This window comes from Mauremys mutica, chromosome 2 (assembly GCF_020497125.1).
Source record: "Mauremys mutica isolate MM-2020 ecotype Southern chromosome 2, ASM2049712v1, whole genome shotgun sequence".
Classification (NCBI taxonomy): Eukaryota; Metazoa; Chordata; order Testudines; family Geoemydidae; genus Mauremys; species Mauremys mutica.
In genome coordinates this window covers 266,851,090-266,870,788 of record NC_059073.1, presented here as the reverse complement: position 1 = coordinate 266,870,788, position 19,699 = coordinate 266,851,090, and the positions used below count along the sequence as shown (strand labels likewise).

The 19,699-nt window shown below is 45.4% G+C and overlaps 1 protein-coding gene across 1 annotated transcript in view; it reads right to left on the bottom strand.

Moving 5' to 3' along the window:
- Positions 1 to 19,699, bottom strand: part of CCDC7 (coiled-coil domain containing 7) — a gene marked incomplete at its 3' end in the record, with an annotated part of 176,426 nt that overhangs the window by 58,036 nt on the left and 98,691 nt on the right. Inside the window, exon 15 of the mRNA XM_045004155.1 lies at positions 13,613 to 13,722. Within this exon, the coding sequence (XP_044860090.1) occupies positions 13,613 to 13,722 (110 nt within the window). The remainder of the gene's footprint in view (positions 1 to 13,612; positions 13,723 to 19,699) is intronic.

Here is a 19,699-nt window from a genome sequence, read left to right as displayed (position 1 = left end):
TTGGGCACCAAGGGCCCCACTAGTAGCCCAGGAAGGTAGTAGAGGAGGGAAGTGGGAGAGGGACCTGGGTTTGCTCCTCACCCCAACCCGTCTCACCCCCTATGGGTTTCTTACCATCTTCCCCCTTGGGTGGGGTTACCCTCAGTCCTTAGACACTGGGGGAGGGAGTCTCTCTGTCCTGCTGGGGCAGGGTCTCCCTTATTTCGGTACCCTGGTCTTTCAAATCTCACAACACACCTCCAAGCTCCAATCCTCTCTCCTTCCTCCTCCCCCGTGACTGCCTGAAGCAGAGGGGTTTATTAGGTTCCTGACAGGGCCTTAATTGACTACAGGTGCTCCAATTAACTTGTATCAACCCTTCCTAGTCTACAGGGAACCATGCCTTAATTAGCCTAGGGTTTGTATATTTCCCCTCTACCACTCTCCCACTGCTCTCTGGCCCTCCTGTATCACAGGTCTTATCTGGAATACTGTGTGCAAAACTAGTCATTCCATCTCAAAAAAGGATATTGCAGAATTAGAGGGGGTTCAGAGAAAGGCAATGAGAATGATAAGAGGCCTGGAAAGTCTCAGTGAAGAGACTGAAAAGACTGGGGGTATCACTTTAGGAAGGGGACAAATAGGAGGGAACATGATAAAAGTATCTAAAATAATGAACGTATAGAGAAAGTACATCAGATGCTTCTGTTCTTCCTGTCTCATAACACAAGTGGGTGTTCCACTTCAGGTATGCATGCACCCCAGATCAGAAGTTTTGGCAGCAGTTCCTGTTCAGCCTGCACATGCACCATACACATTCTCATGCCCCCTAGTGAGGATATATTGGGCTGCATGGCCAAACCATCCTTAGTAACTTCTCTACCATGAAGTTCCACAGAGGAAATTTCAATATAGTGGAGAAGGATAGTGGGTAGTGGAGAACCCACTGGGACTCACATCTCTAAGAACTTCACATACTGCACAAGGTGAGTAACCTCTCCTTCTTCTTCAAGCAGTGTCCCTATGGGTGCTTCACTTCAGGTGACTCCTGAGCAGTATCCCCATAAGGAGGAGGGATATCCAGAACAGAGTCTTGTACTGATGACAGAACTGCTTTGCCAACCACACCAGCTGATCTAGAGGCATGCACCAAGGCACAGTGCTTAGAAAAAGTATGTGTTGAAGTCCAGGTTGCTGCCTTGTAAACCTCAACAACCAAAACATTCTTTAGTAACACCACAGAAGTAGATTCAGACTTTGCAGAATAGGCTAACACTCTACAAGGGAGCTGAATACTGGCAGAGTCATAACATGAAAGGATACAGTGGGAGATCCATCTTGAAAGCCTCTGGGTGAAGACTGTGGATCCTTTGAATCTGTTTTGCAAATGAAACAAACATTCTGAGAGACTTTCTGAATGGTTTGGTTCTGTCCAAATAAAAAGCTAATGCTCTTCTAACATCCAGGGTATGGAAGGCAGCTTTCTGCCTAGTCTGATGTGGTTTGGGGAAAAAAGCTGGGAGATGAATAGTCTGGTTAACATGAAGCTCAGAAGACATCATAGGTAAAAACTTTGGCTGTGGTAATAAGGAGACCTTTTCCCTAAAGAACATTATAAATGGGAGATTGTTATTAAAGCCACCTGTTCTCCTACCCTTCTGGCAGAAGTGATGGCCACCAAGAAAACTGTTTTCACTGATAGGTGAAGCAATGAACATGTGGATAATCACCCAAAAAGGTGTTTCATTAGATAATTAAAGACAAAGTTCAAGTCCCATATTAGTGTAGTCCCAAATTAGTTCTCTAATTTGTGGAGAAAAATGAATCAGACCTCTGAGAAATTTCAATGTAGTGGGATGAGTAAAAACTGAAAAACTGACAAGTGAATCTTGACTTAACTCATAGTAAGACCTGATCTTTTTAATTCTAGCTGGTAGTTTAGGGATGGTGGAAAGAGAAGACTGGACAGGAGAAACATGTTGATGGGTACACCAGAGATAATATCACCTCCATTTCTGAAGGCAAGTATGATACACGGACTTCTTTCTACTGTTTAGCAACACCTGTTGCATTTTTGTAGAACAGGAAGTCTCTGTCCCAGAGAACCATTAAGAAGCCATGCCTGAAGCCACAGAATCTTCAGGTTGAGATGAAGTATCTGATCTCCTCCTGAGACAACAGACAGGGGCTGAGTGGAAGTTGCAGCAAAGGGCTGAAGCAAGTGGAATGAGGTTACGATACCAAACTTGTCTCAGGCAAGCTGATGCAATCAAAATTACTTTGACCTTGTCCTGCTTGATTTTGTTGAGACCTTTCAAGAGCAACAGTGTTGGTAGATAAGGATAAAGAAGGCCCTTTGTCCATAAAATGAGGAAGATATCTCCCAGTGACTGAGGATCAAGGGTCCCTCTCAAACGAAACTTCTTGCATCTTGGTTGTGGTAGCAAAAAGTTCCACTTCTGGAAGTCCCCAGATTAGAAATATGCTGTTAAGGACTCATGAATCCAGCTGCCACTTGTAACTCTGGGAGAAGTGTCTGCTGAGGTCGTCAGCTGTGGTGTTCTGTGTACCCAGCAGATACGAAGCTGAGATGACTACTAGTTGTCTATGCACCAACTCCAGAGTTTTATCACTTTGGCACAAAGTGAGGAGGAGTGCAATATGCCCTAACAATTGTTGTAGAACATGGTGGCCGGGTTGTCTGTCATGATCTTGATGGACTTGGCTGTCATCAGTGGGAGGAAATGGATGCTTGCATTCCATAGTGCCCTCAACTCCATAATGCTGATGTGCAGAAGACTTACTTTAAGAGACCATTTTCCCTGGATGGTGTGAGGACCAAGATGTTCTCCCCACACCAAGAGAGATGCATCTGAAGTGACAATGGCGATTGAAGGAGTTTGAAAGAAGGGGACTCCTGTACAGACTTTGGAGGGTTTCTTCCACCAAATGAATGAGACCAGAACCTGACAGGGAATAGAGATCTGCTTATCAACATTGGGTTTGTTTGGTATGTAGACTCCCCTGAGCCATCTGTGGAAACACCAGAGATGCAATCTGACTGCTGGGTCATGAACATGCACACCACCATATAGCCCAACAGCTGAAGACAATTCATTTCCAAAGTCTGAAGGCTTACCTGAATCTTTGCAATAAGATTCTGAAGATTTGTAACCTGTTCACAGGTAGGTAAGCCCGGGCTGTCATGGCATCTAGAGAGGTTCCTATAAAATCTATCCATTGAACCTTGATCAAAACAGACTTTTCAAGATGGATCTGGAGGGCTAAAGTGTGACTCAAGGACCTCATCATTTGTACTCCCAAGAGGACCTCCTGATAGGATTGGCCCCTGAGTGACCAATCATTGAGATAAGGGATGGCAATTATGCCTAGATGATGTAGATGAGCAGTTATGACTGCTGTGATCTTCAAGAATATCCTTGGGGTAGAGGAGAGGCCAAAAGAAGCACTTTGTATTGCAAGTTGTCATGGCTGGGAAAAAGGTATTGAGTTTGGGGGAAAGTTGGACACAGGCTGGGGCCTGCTTCTCTAGGAAATTGTGAACTCACCTGAGAGGTAAGAGACCTTATGGGGTAATGTGACTAAAGACTTCAGGTGTAGATGATCATAAATTAAATACTGGTACACCCCTTTTATAAGTTCTCCAATATTCTCTATGGTAACCTTTTAATTCCCTACACTTTCTGTGGTGGTCAGGTCATCCTGGATCACCAGGCAATGGCTTGGTCACAATTGGAGCTGTGGGATTTGGGGCTTAGCTGGAACACCAAGTCACACTAGGGATCAATCGTCTGCTGACCTCCCAGGAATTGGTGAGAATCCACAGGTTCACACATTTATTACCACAAGATGTTGATGAGACTAAGAATTTAGAGTGATTTAGAGTGGGTTGGATGTCTATATGGATAAATGAATGGACTGGATATTTATTTCTTTGTTCTGGTACAGTGCCTAACAAAATAGGATCCTTGGCCATAGCTAGGACTCCTAGGCTACAGTAATACAAATAATAAACAATAATACAAGTGGTCTAGGTATACTTAATCCTGCCTCAATACAGTAGGATGGACTAGTTCTGTATTTCTATGATTCGTTGAAGTATGTCCAGAGTTATAACAGTTAATGCTAAAAAAAATACTAGAAGGGATATAAAGCCTGATGCTTCAGGGTTCAAGTCAATCTCTAATTAACAGGGAAAAGGATGAGATCTTCATGGGAGGCATATTATGCCACATCTTGAACCTTCCTCTGAAGCATCTGTTGTTTGCTACTATCAGAAAGAAAATACTAGACTAGATGGACCATGAGTGTCATCCAAAATTACAATTCCTATATTCCTATACTATCACACAGCTGGTTATTAATATTCTGATCTTATAGAATACATAGGAAATGACAGGAGAATTCAAATGCAATGCTCCAGTACCTCCATATTAAGTATTATGCCATACATAATAGTCAAGGGGAGCACATTTTGGGAGATGCCCTCAGGACATTCATAGACAGGAGTTGTAGACCAAGCTGGATGAGCAAGCATCTCAGAGAGGTGATTAGGAAAAAGTAGAAAGCCTACAAGGAGTGGAAGATGGGAGGGATCAGCAAGGAAAGCTACCTTATTGAGGTCAGAACATGTAGGGATAAAGTGAGAAAGGTGAAAAGCCATGTAATGTTGGACCTTGCAAAGGGAATTAAAACCAATAGTAAAAGGTTCTAAAGCCATATAAATAAGAAGAAAACAAAGAAAGAAGAAGTGGGACTGCTAAATACTGAGGATGGAGTGGAGGTTAAGGATAATCTAGGCCTGGCCCAATATCTAATCAAATACTTTGCCTCAGTCTTTAATGAGGCTAATGAGGAGTTTAGGGATAATGGCAGGATGACAAATGGGAATGAGGATATCAAGCTAGATATTACCACATCCGAAGTAGAAGCCAAACTCAAACAGTTTAATGGGACTAAATCAGGGAACCCAGATAATTTTCATCCAAGAATATTAAAGGAACTGGCACATGAAATTGCAAGCCAATTAGCAAGAATTTGTAATGAATTTGTAAACTCAGGGGTTGTACCGTATGACTGGAGAATTGCTAACATAGTTCCCATTTTTAAGAAAGGGGAAAAAGGTGATCTGAGTAACTACAGGCCTGTTAGTTTGACATCTGTAGTATACAAGATCTTGGGAAAAAAATTTAAGGAGAAAGTAATTAAGGACATTGAGGTGAATGGTAATTGGGACAAAATATAACATGGTTTTACAAAAGGTAGATCATGCCAAACCAACCTGATCTTCTTTGAGAAGGTAACAGATTTTTTAGACAAAGGAAACGCAGTGGATCTAATTTACCTCAGTTTCAATAAGGCATCTGATATGGTTCCCCATGGGGAATTATTAGTTAAATTGGAAAAGATGGGAATCAAACTGAAAGGTGGATAAGGAGCTGGTTAAAGGGTAGACTACAACGGGTCATTCTGAAAGGTGAACTGTCAGGCTGGAGGGAGGTTACTAGTGGAGTTCCTCAGGGATCGGTTTTGGGACCAATCTTATTTAATCTTTTTATTATTGATCTTGGCACAGAAAGTGGGAGTGTGCTAATAAAGTTTGCGGATGACACAAAGCTGGGAGGTATTGCCAATACAGAGAAGGACCAGGATATCATACAGGAAGATCTGTAAACTGACCTTGTAAACTGGAGTAATAGTAATAGGATGAAATTTAATAGTGAAAAGTACAAGGTCATGCATTTAGGGATTAATAACAAGAACTATTGTTATAAGCTGGGGAGGCATCAGTTGGAAGTAACAGAGGAGGAGAAGGACCTCGGAGTATTGGTTGATCACAGGATGACTTTGAGCCGCCAATGTGATATGGCCATGAAAAAAGCTAATGCAGTCTTGGGATGCATCAGGCGAGGTATTTCCAGTAGAGATAAGGAGGTGTTAGTACCGTTATACAAGGCACTGGTGCAGGGGCGGCTCTAGACATTTTGCCGCCCCAAGCAGGGAGGCATGCCGTGGGGGGCGCTCTGCCTGCGGATGCTCCACCGAAGCCGCGGGACCAGCGGACCCTCCGCAGGCACGCCTGCGGGAGGGCCACCGGAGCCGCCTGCCGCCCTCCCGGCGACCGGCAGAGCGCCCCCTGCGGCATGCCGCCCCAAGAACGTGCTTGGCGTGCTAGGGTCTGGAGCCACCCCTGCACTGGTGAGACCTCATCTGGAATACTGTGTGCAGTTCTGGTCTCCCATGTTTAAGAAGGATGAATTCAAACTGGAACAGGTACAGAGAAGGGCTACTAGTATAATCCGAGGAATGGAAAACCTGTCTTATGAAAGGAGACTCAAAGAGCTTGGCTTGTTTAGCCTAACCAAAAGAAGGCTGAGGGGAGATATGATTGCTCTCTATAAATATATCAGAGGGATAAATACCAGGGAGAGAGAGGAACTATTTAAACTCAGTACCAATGTGGACACAAGAACAAATGGATATAAACTGGACATTAGGAAATTTAGACTTGAAATTAGATGAAGGTTTCTAACCACTAGAGGAGTGAAGTTCTGGAACAGCCTTCCAGGGGAGTAGTGGGGTCAAAAGACAGTATCTGGCTTCAAGATTAAGCTTGATAAGTTTATGGAGGGGATAGCCTAATTTTGGCAATTAATTGATCTTTGATTATTAGCAGTAAATATGCCCAATGGCCTGTGATGGGATGTTAGATGGGGTGGGATCTGAGTTATTACAGAGAAATTCTTTCCTGGGTGTATGGCTGGTGACTCTTGCCCACATGCTCAGGGTTTAGCTGATCGCCATATTTGGGGCAGATTGGCAGAGATCCTGGGGTTTTTTCATCTTCCTCTGCAGCATGGGGCACAGGTCACTTGCTGGAGGATTCTCTGCACCTTGAAGTCTTTAAACCATGATTTGAGGACTTCAATGGCTCAGACATAGGTTAGGGGTTTGTTGCGGGAGTGGGTGGGTGAGATTCTGCGGCCTGCATTGTGCAGGAGGTCAGACTAGATGATCATATTGGCTCCTTCTGATCTTAAAGTCTATGACATTGAAACTTAATTTTTTGGAGAAGGCTTTGTTGTGTAATGTTAAAAAATTCAGACAACCTTTTTTTGGGGAAGTTCTAATGCCCTTGTGCATTGGAGCAGGGACTTGAAATTTGGCAAGGGGGTGGTTTTTCTGTCAGAATTTTTTTTTCTATTTCTGTAAAAATCTGTCCAAATTTGACCAAGTTTTAAGCTTTTGAAAAACTGTAATTCTCACATGCTCAGTAGAGACTTTGTAAAGTTTACCAGCTAGATTCTCTAAAGAGTCCATCCTCAATGAGTGTGCTCCAGCCCCTCACAACTTCTATATGTGACTGAATATGTTCAAGCCAAAAAATACAGGGGTGAAGCCTAACTTTCCTCATAATTGCTGGCCCCAGCCCATGGGAGGGCAGGCACCAGAAATGAGAGCAGAGAGCCTGTCTCCAGCTCTCTCATTTACCCCCTACTGGCTTCCAGGGAGTGTACAGGAGGATGCTGCCTGACTCAAATATAGAGAGAACAAGAGCTGGTCCAAGTCGGAGGGGAAGCATTAGATTGGAACAAGGAGCCTAAAGAGACTGGGACTAGAGGTGGGGCTGAAGACTATGGGACAGGAGAACAGTGACACTTGGACAGGGAAGTCCCAAGTGGGACACTAGAAAAGGCTGAGCAAGGAGACTGGGAGTGGGATGTGAAGTTTCAGCAGTGGAGACTGGGTCTAGGTAGACAAAGAGAATGAGATGGATTCAAGAAGCCAAGAGTGGCGAAGAGATAGGACTAGGACAAAATAGGTTGGATGACATGGGGAAGAAAGGGTAAAGCTTGTGAGGGAACAGGGAAAAGGGTCTATGACCACTACAGGACACTCCCTTACAAGTCCTGGAATGGAACCCAAGGTTCCTGAGTCTCACTATTCCTCTGCTGTCAGCAAACATCACTGGTTGAAATCCACCAGCAAACTATGTGTCTCATCCTCCTCTAATACTGGTCCACATAGAAGATGACATCCTATTATTGCTATCAGTTATTTCATTAGCTCAAGTGACAGAGGTCTGTGTGATGAAACTAAAAGTTCCAGCCCTGCTGATGAAACATCTGGTTGTCACTATGCTGCCACATGGTGGAACATCTATTTTCCATTTGCTTTTTTAAAAACTTAAGGAATACATACAAAAAACATTAACAGAACATTAAGGTCACAAAGTCACGCACTCAACAGTTAGGAAATGCCAGAATTAAGATTGCCTGTGCAACCTTAATTTGTGTCCCCTTCCCAGACACATACATAAGGCTACGATTATGTCACTGAGGTCACAGGATCCGTGACTTTCAGAGACCTCTGTGATATTTTCCACTTCAACCCTGGGGCAGCAGAGCTGGAGCTGTAAGTTGGAGCCCCCCATCCACAGCTCCTAGCCGCTGGGCAGCCGGGGACCCCAGAGCTCCCAGCCACCACAGGGGGTGGGGTCCGCCAGAGCTCCCAGCTGCTGGGCATGGTGGGAGGACCCCAGAGCTCCCAACTGCCGTGGGTGGCGGGGCTGCTGCGGGTGGCAGGGGAACCCCCAGCAGCTGCCCAGCCGACATGGGCAGCGGGGGGGGTCCTCACAGCTACCCAGCTGCCATGGGCAGCATGAGGACCCCACAGCTCCCAGCCACCATGGGCGGGGGATGGCCCTGGAGCCCCAACAGCTGTGGGTGCTAGATCCACCTTCCTCCTCATTTTGTCACGGATATTTTTAGTAAAAATCAGGGACAATTCATGGGCTTCCATAAATTTTGGTTTATTGCTCGTGACCTGTCCCTAACTTTTACTAAAAATATCCATGACAAAATCTTAGACTTATACACACATCGTGATTTTAATTTTGATTTTAGTTTTCAATTGTACTTTTTTTTCCACAGGACTTCTGCCTTGTTTAGTGCACAGGATGGACCTACTCTGGGGATGAATCATGGTTGCATACTACTGGAGGCTGTTATCTGCAGGGTCCCTACCTCATTTCTTGCAGATATTGGAAGGTGTGGTATGAGTGAGGCAGCAAATTACAGGAAGAGAAAGGTCAGTCTCAAGCTTAAGGCTGTTGCATGCTGCCCTGGAGAACTGATTTCTATCCCTGTCCTGCCACAGAGTTCCTATCTGATGCTAGGGAAGTCATTTAAACCAAACTTTTCACAGGTGGTCACTAATTGTGCGTTCCTTGTTTTGTGGGTGTTCAACTTGAGACCCTGGGGTCTCATATTCAGAAGTGCTGAGCAATTGCAGCTGCAACTGAAGCTCTACTTTAAATACAAATTGCTGTATAATGCTAAGTGGTCTGAAAAATCAGGTCATAGTCATCTCAAACTAGGCACCCAAAATTAATGGACTGGTCTTAAACTCTCTTTGTCTCTGCTCCCATCTGTAAAATAGGGATAATATCACCTAAGCACTTCACATAGCTATTGTGAAGATAGATAAATAAATAAATCTTTGTGAAGCATTCAAATATTATAGTGATGAGCAGCATAAAAAGCCCATAAGGAAACTAATAATTCTGTATTTAGTACAGGGTCTGAATACAGTGCAGTGAATAAGGCTTGGGGTCACACATTGAACAATGAGGATAAAAGAAAATATTGAATAGCTGTTCATTAACTGAGCACTATCCATCCTATTTTAATTCCAACCTTAATTCTGGAATTTCTTAATGTTTGAGTGCTTGATTTCAGAACCTTAATGTTTTTAATGTAGTTTTGTGTGTGTAATATAATATTTAATTGTTTGTATCTTCTTTTCTTTTTTCCTCTTGTATTTTGGGTGTTTGTATGGAAGAGCATCATTCCCTCCCTAGTCTGAGTTTCCCTCCTTCTGTACCTCAGAAGTACACACACCACACAAGTGATTCAATTAATATTCCTGTTCTTGGGGTCATCTGGATCATCAGGGCTTCGCAAATTATCCCATCTACCCTTCCCAAGGCTCAAACATACTCTCCAGCCCTCAGAGTATCCCAGGAATGAAATTTTCTTCCCTATTACACTCCTCCCCACAGACCTATTTTGTAGGTCCTTCCCGCCTTCCCCATCCCAGAAGTTTCTGTCCCTTCCTGAATGCCTCTGTCATAGGTCTTCTCTCCCACTTGGAGCTGTTGGGTTCCAAGATGGGGATCTGCATGGACTCCTCTAAACTAAAATCCTAGTTTAGATCTGGTTCTCGCTGCCACCAGTCAGTTTTCTAAGTGTCTGACACACTGCCTGTTCCCCCAAAAACTTCCCCTGGGAACACAGATTCAATCTCCCTGAATCTCAACACAAAGGGAAGCAGCCCACTTCTCCCCTCCCTCTTTCTCCTAGCCTACTCCGGAGAGATACACACTGATTCAACTCCGTGAATCAAACCCAGGAGGAACTCACTCTTCCCCCCTCCCTTTCCCCTGAATTTCCACAAGAGAAGGAATTAACCAAGTCCAAAGAAAAGAAAAGAATTTATTAAAAGAACAAAAAGAAAGTACACTATCTCTGTAGTACCAGGATGGAACAATACACAGAGTCTAACCTATAAACCTGGAGAGAATTCCCCCTCCCGCTTTCTTTCTCAGTAAAAGCAAAGTAGCAACAACAGAAATAAAGATATTCCTTGAGCAAAACACACAATTGCAAATGTAGAAATAAACTTATAATACTAGTACGCCTTTCTAATACTCACTAGACTGAATAGATGAAAAGTACTGCAGAAACCTGGGAGGACTTGATTAAGATGTCTGGACTCTCTTAGATCCCAAAGAGAACTCAACTCAAAAACAAAGAACACAGGAAAAAAAAACTTCCCTCCACAGAGATTTGAAATTATCTTGTCCCTGATTGGTCCTCTGGTCAGGTGTTCCTCAGGTACTGCTTGTTAACCCTTTACAGGTAAAAGAGACCTTAACCCTTAACTAACTGTTTATGACAGCCTCTGTAATCTTTGCAAACAGATGTGGCCATTAATAGGGCAAGAGGTTTAACTCTTTCCTTCCCTACCCAGAACTAAGGTCTACATATCCTCTCACCATTGGGTTCTTTTTCATTATTATTAGTATTATTACTACATATGTGTCAACTGAATACTAACTTTGGAAATTAAATGGTTAATACTTTTCACTGTAATTGTTCAAGTTTTTTACCACCGTGGCTTAACAACCATGTAAAAGAAGCAGTGAGAGATAAAAAGACTTCCTTTAAAAAGTGGAAGTCAAATCCTAGTGAGGCAAATAGAAAGGAGCACAAACACTGCCAACTTAAGTGCAAGAGTGTAATAAGAAAACCCAAAGAGGAGTTTGAAGAACGGCTAGCCAAAAACTCCAAAGGTAATAACAAAATGTTTTTTAAGTACATCAGAAGCAGGAAGCCTGCTAAACAACCAGTGGGGCCCCTTGTTGATCAAAATTCAAAAGGAGCGCTTAAAGATGATAAAGTCATTGCGGAGAAACTAAATGGATTCTTTGCTTCAGTCTTCACGGCTGAGGATGTTAGGGAGATTCCCAAACCTGAGCTGGCTTTTGTAGGTGACAAATCTGAGGAACTGTCACAGATTGAAGTATCACTAGAGGAGGTTTTGGAATTAATTGATAAACTCAATCCTACACTCAACATTAACAAGTCACCGGGACCAGATGGCATTCACCCAAGAGTTCTGAAAGAACTCAAATGTGAAGTTGCGGAACTATTAACTAAGGTTTGTAACCTGTCCTTTAAATCGGCTTCGGTACCCAATGACTGGAAGTTAGCTAATGTAACGCCAATATTTAAAAAGGGCTATAAGGGTTGATCCCGGCAATTACAGACCGGTAAGTCTAACGTCGGTACCGGGCAAATTAGTTGAAACAATAGTAAAGAATAAAATTGTCAGACACATAGAAAAACATAAACTCTTGAGCAATAGTCAACATGGTTTCTGTAAAGGGAAATCGTGTCTTACTAATCTATTAGAGTTCTTTGAAGGGGTCAACAAACATGTGGACAAGGGGGATCCGGTGGACATAGTGTACTTAGATTTCCAGAAAGCCTTTGACAAGGTCCCTCACCAAAGGCTCTTACGTAAATTAAGCTGTCATGGGATAAAAGGAAAGGTCCTTTCATGGATTGAGAACTGGTTAAAGGACAGGGAACAAAGGGTAGGAATTAATGGTAAATTCTCAGAATGGAGAGTGGTAACTAGTGGTGTTCCCCAAGGGTCAGTCCTAGGACCAATCCTACTCAATTTATTCATAAATGATCTGGAGAAAGGGGTAAACAGTGAGGTGGCAAAGTTTGCAGATGATACTAAACTACTCAAGATAGTTAAGACCAAAGCAGATTGTGAAGAACTTCAAAAAGATCTCACAAAACTAAGTGATTGGGCAACAAAATGGCAAATGAAATTTAATGTGGATAAATGTAAAGTAATGCACATTGGAAAAAATAACCCCAACTATACATACAACATGATGGGGGCTAATATAGCTACAACGAGTCAGGAAAAAGATCTTGGAGTTATCGTGGATAGTTCTCTGAAGATGTCCACACAGTGTGCAGAGGCGGTCAAAAAAGCAAACAGGATGTTAGGAATCATTAAAAAGGGGATAGAGAATAAGACTGAGAATATATTATTGCCCTTATATAAATCCATGGTACGCCCACATCTCGAATACTGTGTACAGATGTGGTCTCCTCACCTCAAAAAAGATATTCTAGCACTAGAAAAGGTTCAGAAAAGAGCAACTAAAATGATTAGGGGTTTAGAGAGGGTCCCATATGAGGAAAGATTAAAGAGGCTAGGACTCTTCAGTTTGGAAAAGAGAAGACTAAGGGGGGACATGATAGAGGTATATAAAATCATGAGTGATGTTGAGAAAGTGGATAAGGAAAAGTTATTTACTTATTCCCATAATACAAGAACTAGGGGTCACCAAATGAAATTAATAGGCAGCAGGTTTAAAACAAATAAAAGGAAGTTCTTCTTCACGCAGCGCACAGTCAACTTGTGGAACTCCTTACCTGAGGAGGTTGTGAAGGCTAGGACTATAACAATGTTTAAAAGGGGACTGGATAAATTCATGGTGGCTAAGTCCATAAATGGCTATTAGCCAGGATGGGTAAGAATGGTGTCCCTAGCCTCTGTTCGTCAGAGGATGGAGATGGATGGCAGGAGAGAGATCACTTGATCATTGCCTGTTAGGTTCACTCCCTTAGGGGCACCTGGCATTGGCCACTGTCGGTAGACAGATACTGGGCTAGATGGACCTTTGGTCTGACCCGGTACGGCATTTCTTATATTATGTTCTTATGAAATTTTAGAAACAGCCACACTTGGGGGAGGAAGCTCAGAGTGAGGTCTATATTTGCTAGTGTTGATTTAACTATCAGCAACAGCCAATCCCCAGGAAAAGATTTTGAAGTATATATAATGTTCAGAGTAGGATGGGCACACTACTTGTTCACAAGCAGACATTATAATGAATGAAGATAGATTTTTTTTAACAGTGAATCCGGTCAGATTGTGAGTATAACCAGACTTAGCTTCATATAAAGTTCACCAGATTTTGTATTATAACAAGTACTTTTCTTATTCTGTTCACACTTACCCTGCTGCCTGAACTCCTGATAGGGAAGATACTTCAGCATCCTCAACAGGTTGTTTTCTCTCCAGTTTTGATAAAAATCTCTTTCTGGATTCTGGTATTATTTTTTCTTTCTGTAAAATTTTACACAGTAAGAGTAAAATAATGGGAAATATTCTGCAGCAAAGAACAGTATCATGGCTTGTGTATAGGGCCTATTGCAGGCAGGCAGACAGCAGCATAATAGCAAGCTAACAAAACTGAAAATGGGAGTTTGTGTGTCCTTTTTTCTTCTACTTCTTCTTGACAGAAGCTTAGGGGGGAAAGGCTATGACAGCTACAGAGGTAGTGACGCAAAGAATGGAACAGAAAAAAATGGTTACTCACCTTCCCATAACTGTTATTCTTCAAGATGTGTTGTTCATGTCCATTCCAATCAGGTGTATGCGCGCGCATGTGCACATTGGCTGGAAGATTTTTCCCTTAGCAGCATCCTTTGGGTTGGTCTGGGCACCCCCCGGAGTTGCGCCCTTGTGGCGCCTAATATATAGCCCTGCCGACCCGCCATCCCTTCAGTTCCTTCCTGCCAGCTACTCCAACAGAGGGGTAGGAGGGTGGGTAGTGGAATGGATATGAACAACACATATCGAAGAACAACAGTTACAAGAAGGTGAGTAACCGTTTTTTCTTCTTCGAGTGCTTGTTCATGTCGATCCCAATAAGGTGAGTCCCAAGCAAATTTTAGGAGGCGGGGTCGGAGCTGACCACTGACTGGAGCACTGCCCTACCAAAGGCCACATCATCTCTGGCCTGCCTAGTGATTGCATCGTGTGCAGCGAAAGTGTCTATCGATGACCACGTCGCTGCCCTGCAGATTTCCTGTGTGGGGTCCTGAGCCAGGAAAGCCATTGATGAAGCTTGTGCTCTTGTAGAGTGCGCCATTATCAGGGGTGCTGGGATTCCTGCTAGATTGTAGCATTCTGTAATGCAGGCCACAATCCAGGATGAAATGCGCTGAGTTGAAACAGGCTGTCCCTTCATCCTGTCCGCTATTGCGACAAAGAGTTGTACTGACTTTCTGAACGGCTTGGTCCTTTCTATGTAGAAAGCCAGTGCTCTGCAGACATCGACAGTATGGAGTCTCTGCTCCCTGCCACTCGCATGAGCCTTAGGGTAGAAAACCGGAAGGAAAATGTCCTGGTTGAGGTAGAACTGCGACACAACCTTGGGGAGGAAGGCCGGATAGGGTCTGAGCTGAACCTTGTCCTTAAAAAACATGGTGTAGGGCAGCTCGGATGTTAGGGCCCTGAGCTCAGACACCCTCCAGGCTGAAGTGATCGCCACCAGGAACGTGACCTTGTACGAGAGGTAGAGCAGGGAGCATGTTGCTAGGGGCTCAAAGGGATGTCCCATGAGCCTACCGAGGACTAGGTTAAGATCCCAAGCAGGAACCAGTTGGCGGACATGTGGGTACAACCTGTCAAGGCCCTTCAGGAAGTGACTGACCAAGGGGTTAGCGAAAACTGAGCGGCCCTGCACCCCCAGATGGGAAGCCGAGATGGCTGCCAGGTGTACTCTTATGGAAGATAATCCAAAACCTGGGGCACTGAGGCTAGCGCCGGGAAGAAGTTGCGCTGAGCTGACCAGACTGAAAATCTCTTCCACTTTGCCACGTAAGTGGCCCTAGTGGAGGGTTTCCTACTGCCCAAGAGAACGTGTCTGACTTGTTCTGAACAGGAGAGCTTGAACAGATTTAGCTATGGAGCCTCCAGGCTGTAAGACGTAGCGACTGCAGGTTCAGGTGTTGGAGCCACCCATGATCCTGCGTGAGAAGGTCCAGGAAGAGCAGCAGGGTAATCGGGGACCCCACAGACATGTCCAGGAGAGATGTGTACCAATGCTGGTGGGGCCAGGCTGGAGCTATGAGAATGACCGAAGCCCAGTCTCTGTGGATCTTGAGCAGGACCCTGTGGACGAGCGGTATGGCAGGGAAGGCATACAGAAGCAGACCCCCCCCGCCCCAATGGAGGAGGAACGTGTCCGCTGTGGAGCCCGGACTGTGATTCTGGAAAGAGCAGAACTGCTGACACTTCCTGTTGCGTCGCATGGTGAAGAGGTCTATCAGGGGACAGCCTCACCTCTGGACGAGCGAAGGGACCACTCATGGCTGTGAAAAGATGTGCTGAGGCGGTCTGACAGCTTGTTCTGGACTCCCAGAAGGTACGATGCCTGCAGATCGACTGAGTGTTCTATACAGAAGTCCCATAACCTGAGAGCTTCCTGGCACAGGGGAGAGGAGCGTGCACCCCCGTTTGTTGATATAGAACATCACGGATGCATTGTCTGTTATGACTGATACACATCGACCCTCTAGATATGGGCGGAATGACTGACACACTAGGTGTACCACCCTGAACTCTCTGACATTGATGTGAAGACAGAGATTCATCTGCGACCAGAGGCTCTGAGTCCTGTGGACCCCCAGATGAGCTCCCCACCCCAAATCTGATGCATCCGTCACTAGCGTCAGGGATGGCTGTTGGGCGGCGAAGGGGACTCCCAAGCACACCTGCTGAGCATCAGTCCACTACAGAAGTGAACTGAGGATGGGGCAAGGCAGGGTCACGATGCTGTCCAAGCTGTCCCTGGTAGGCAGGTACAGTGATGCAAGCCACGACTGTAGTGGTCGAAGCCTGAGTCTGGTGTGCCAAACCACATACGTACAGGCCTCCATATGGCTGAGCAGTTTGAGACAATTTCTCGCAGTGGTGGTGGGGAACTTCCTGAGTTCCTGGATCATGGCATTGAGGGCCTGGAATCTTGCCTCCAGGAGGAATGCTCTGGCTTGAGTTGAGTCCAGGACCGCCCCATGAACTCTATCCTTTGGACTGGGGACAGTCGATTTCGTCTTGTTCAGTGGAAGGCCCAGATTCTCGAAGGTAGCTCTGATGGATGTCACCTGATCTTCCACCTGAGCCCTGGATCAGCCTTTGATCAGCCAGTGGTAAAGGTATGGGAACATCTGTACCTGATGTCTCCGCAGGAAGGAGGTGACAACTGCCACGCACTTGGTGAATACTCAAGGTGCTGCTGACAGGCCAAACAGGAGAACAGTAAATTGGTAATGGGAACTGTTGATCACAAACCTGAGGTACTTTCTCTGGTTTTGCACTATCGCTATGTATCATATCCATTCGGGGGGGGATAGCTCAGTGGTTTGAGCATTGGCCTGCTAAACCCAGGGTTGTGAGTTCAATCCTTGAGGAGGCCATTTAGGGATCTGGGGCAAAAATCTGTCAGGGGATTAGTCCTGCTTTGAGCAGGGGGTTGGACTAGATGACCTCCTGAGGTCCCTTCCAACCCTTGATATTCTATGATTCTATGTGAAAATATACATCCTTCAAGTCGAGGGCGGCATACCAGTCTGTTGGATCCAGTGAAGGGATAATGGAGGTCAAGTTGACCATGCAGAACCAGAATTTCCTCACAAACTTGTTGAGGTCGCGCAGGTCCAGGAAAGGCCTTAGACTGCCTTTGGCTTTCGGTATTAGGAAGTAGTGGGAGTAGAAACCCTCGTCCCTGTGTTCCAGTGGAACCACCTCCAAGGTCCCCAACTCTAGGAATGATTGCACCTCCTGAATGAGAAGTTGCTTGTGAGAAGGAGCCCTGAAGAGGGACGGGGATGGGGATGGGGAGGGGGAGTGGCAGGGTGGGAGGGCACAGAATTGGATGGAGTATCCCCTCTCTACCGTGCAAAGTACCCAGCGAAACGAAATTATACGGGACCATGAATGGTAGAAAGGGGATAGTCGGGAGGAGAAGGTAAGGCGGGGTGAATCCAGTCTCTGGGCTAGTTCACCGTCCTCAACCACACCTTCCTGAGCGGTAGGAGTCAAGCTCTGACTCCAAGGTCTCAGACACTGAAGACCACGGAGGAGCCAATTCTCGGTGCCTCAAACGTTGAGAGCTCGGGCAGTGGGAAGGCTCTCTATCGGAGCGTATAGGTACCAATGGACCAGGCGAAGAAGAGTGTCTCGACATCATATCCAGCTTTTCTTTTGAATGCACCGGAGGACGGGACTCCGTCGGCACCGAGGGTTCCTTCCTGGCAAGCAAGAACGGTGCTGTCAGGTGGAGGAGATCTCTGGCAGCTTGATATGCTTCCGGCATGGATGGGAGCTGAAGTTGCCACGTAGGCGCTAGTGATCAAGGTCAGGCCAGATTCAACTGCCTCACCTGGGCATGAGTCGACACGGCCCCTGAAGGAGACGCTGAGGAGTGGCCCACCTGGGGTCGCACATCTTGAGGCTTAGCCAGAGAAGAGTGGTCATCTGGCTCTCTCTTCTTTTGAGGCACCAGTGAATGGGAGCGGTGCCAACTGTCAGATGGGCCTGAGAGGAGCCATGGCAGTGCTGGGCGTCTCTGGTGTCCTTCTTCAGTGCCGAAGACATGGACAGCACCAGGGCACTCCGTGTTGAGGACGATGCCAACGGGGTCGGGTCTCTCGAGCCTGGGTCGGATTGGGGGAACAAGGCAGCCTCCATGAGGATCACCTTCAGCCACTGTTCCCATTCTTTAAGTGTTCTCGGGAGGAACTCGTAGCAGATCTTACAGCGATCTTTCTGATTGGTCTCCCCCAGGCACCTGAGACACGATGAGTGTGGGTGGCTCTTAGGCATGCGCTTGGCACAAGCCACACAGTTCTTAAATCCCGGGGACCATGGCATGCCATGGTGCCAGGCCGGAGTGGGGTGGGGGAACCCCCAACAACTATACTATACTAAACTTTAACTGGTATTACAAACTAACTAACTATATACACAGGAAACGAAGAGAACTTGCTAAGCAAGAACCAAGGGAAGTTCCAGCCACCATCACTGGCGGTAAGAAGGAATTGAAGGGGCGGCGGGTTGGCAGGGCTATATATTAGGCAGCATGAGGGTGCGACTCCAGGGGGCACCCAGGCTGACCCAACGGATGCTGCTAAGGGAAAAATCTTCCAGCCAATGTGTACGCACATACACCTGATTGGAATCGACATGAACAAGTACTCGAGAAGCACTGAAGATAACTGGATGTGGAAGCTGCAGGAAGTACATTATTCTGGAGAGGCTACTTGAAAGGTACTGCATTTGTTTGCATTTGTTTGTTTGTTCTGCTGCCAGACAGAACTAGTGGTAAGAGAAGACCCAAGACTTGGAGAGGCAGCGAGAAACTGTGATTAAGTTTGAGGAGGATTTGAGAGGATGATGGAGGGAAGGCTGAAGGGAAAACTCAAGACTTGCAGGCATATGCTGGACTAGAGAACTGTGAGGGTGGCAAGCTGGATGAAGAAAGAAGTCAGTGGAAGCATGTAAGTACAAGAACAAGGCAGAGGAAAAGAGCAGCTAGCAAAGGAGAAAGAGAGCTCAGGACAGGTTCACTGAGCTGGAAAATGAAGAGGACAAGCAGGCAGTAACAGAAGATGAGATCAAGGAAAAGAGAAGAGCAGCCAGTCCTATAAGAAAGCCAGATTTTGGAGCCCCATGAAAATAGATTACCTGCAGAAGTCTGAAAGTGAGAACAGGTGACAAGAAGACTTGCAGCCAGAAAGAACAGAAGGAGGAAGGTCTGAGAGTTGCACCAATACCAGAAACAGGCAGATCTATGTGCTTGGGGATTCCCTACCAAGAACAGTCAGGCATGTCACCAGAGCTGATCTGGAGAACAGAACGTTGTGTTGTCTACCTGTGGACAGTTGATCATTGTGGAGGAGGCTTAGAATTAGTTTCTGAAACTTTGATTTAAAGTATTTGGAGCCTGCATCCCAAGCAAGGCGGGAAAAGTTTGTAGAGGAGGATTGCAGACAAAACTGGGTGAACAAGATCTCAAACAGGTTATTAAGAGAGAACAGAAAGCCTATAAGGAATGGTGGAAGGGATAGATCAGCAAGGAAAACTACCTCTTGGAGGTCAAAGGGTAGGGGAAAAGCAAGAACTGCCAAAAGCCAAGCAGAGCTGTACCATGCAAAAGAAATTAAAACCGATAATAAAAGGTTGTTTGAACGTATAAATAAAAAGGAAACAAGGAAAGAACAAGCGGGACTACTAATTACTGAGGACAAGGTTGAGA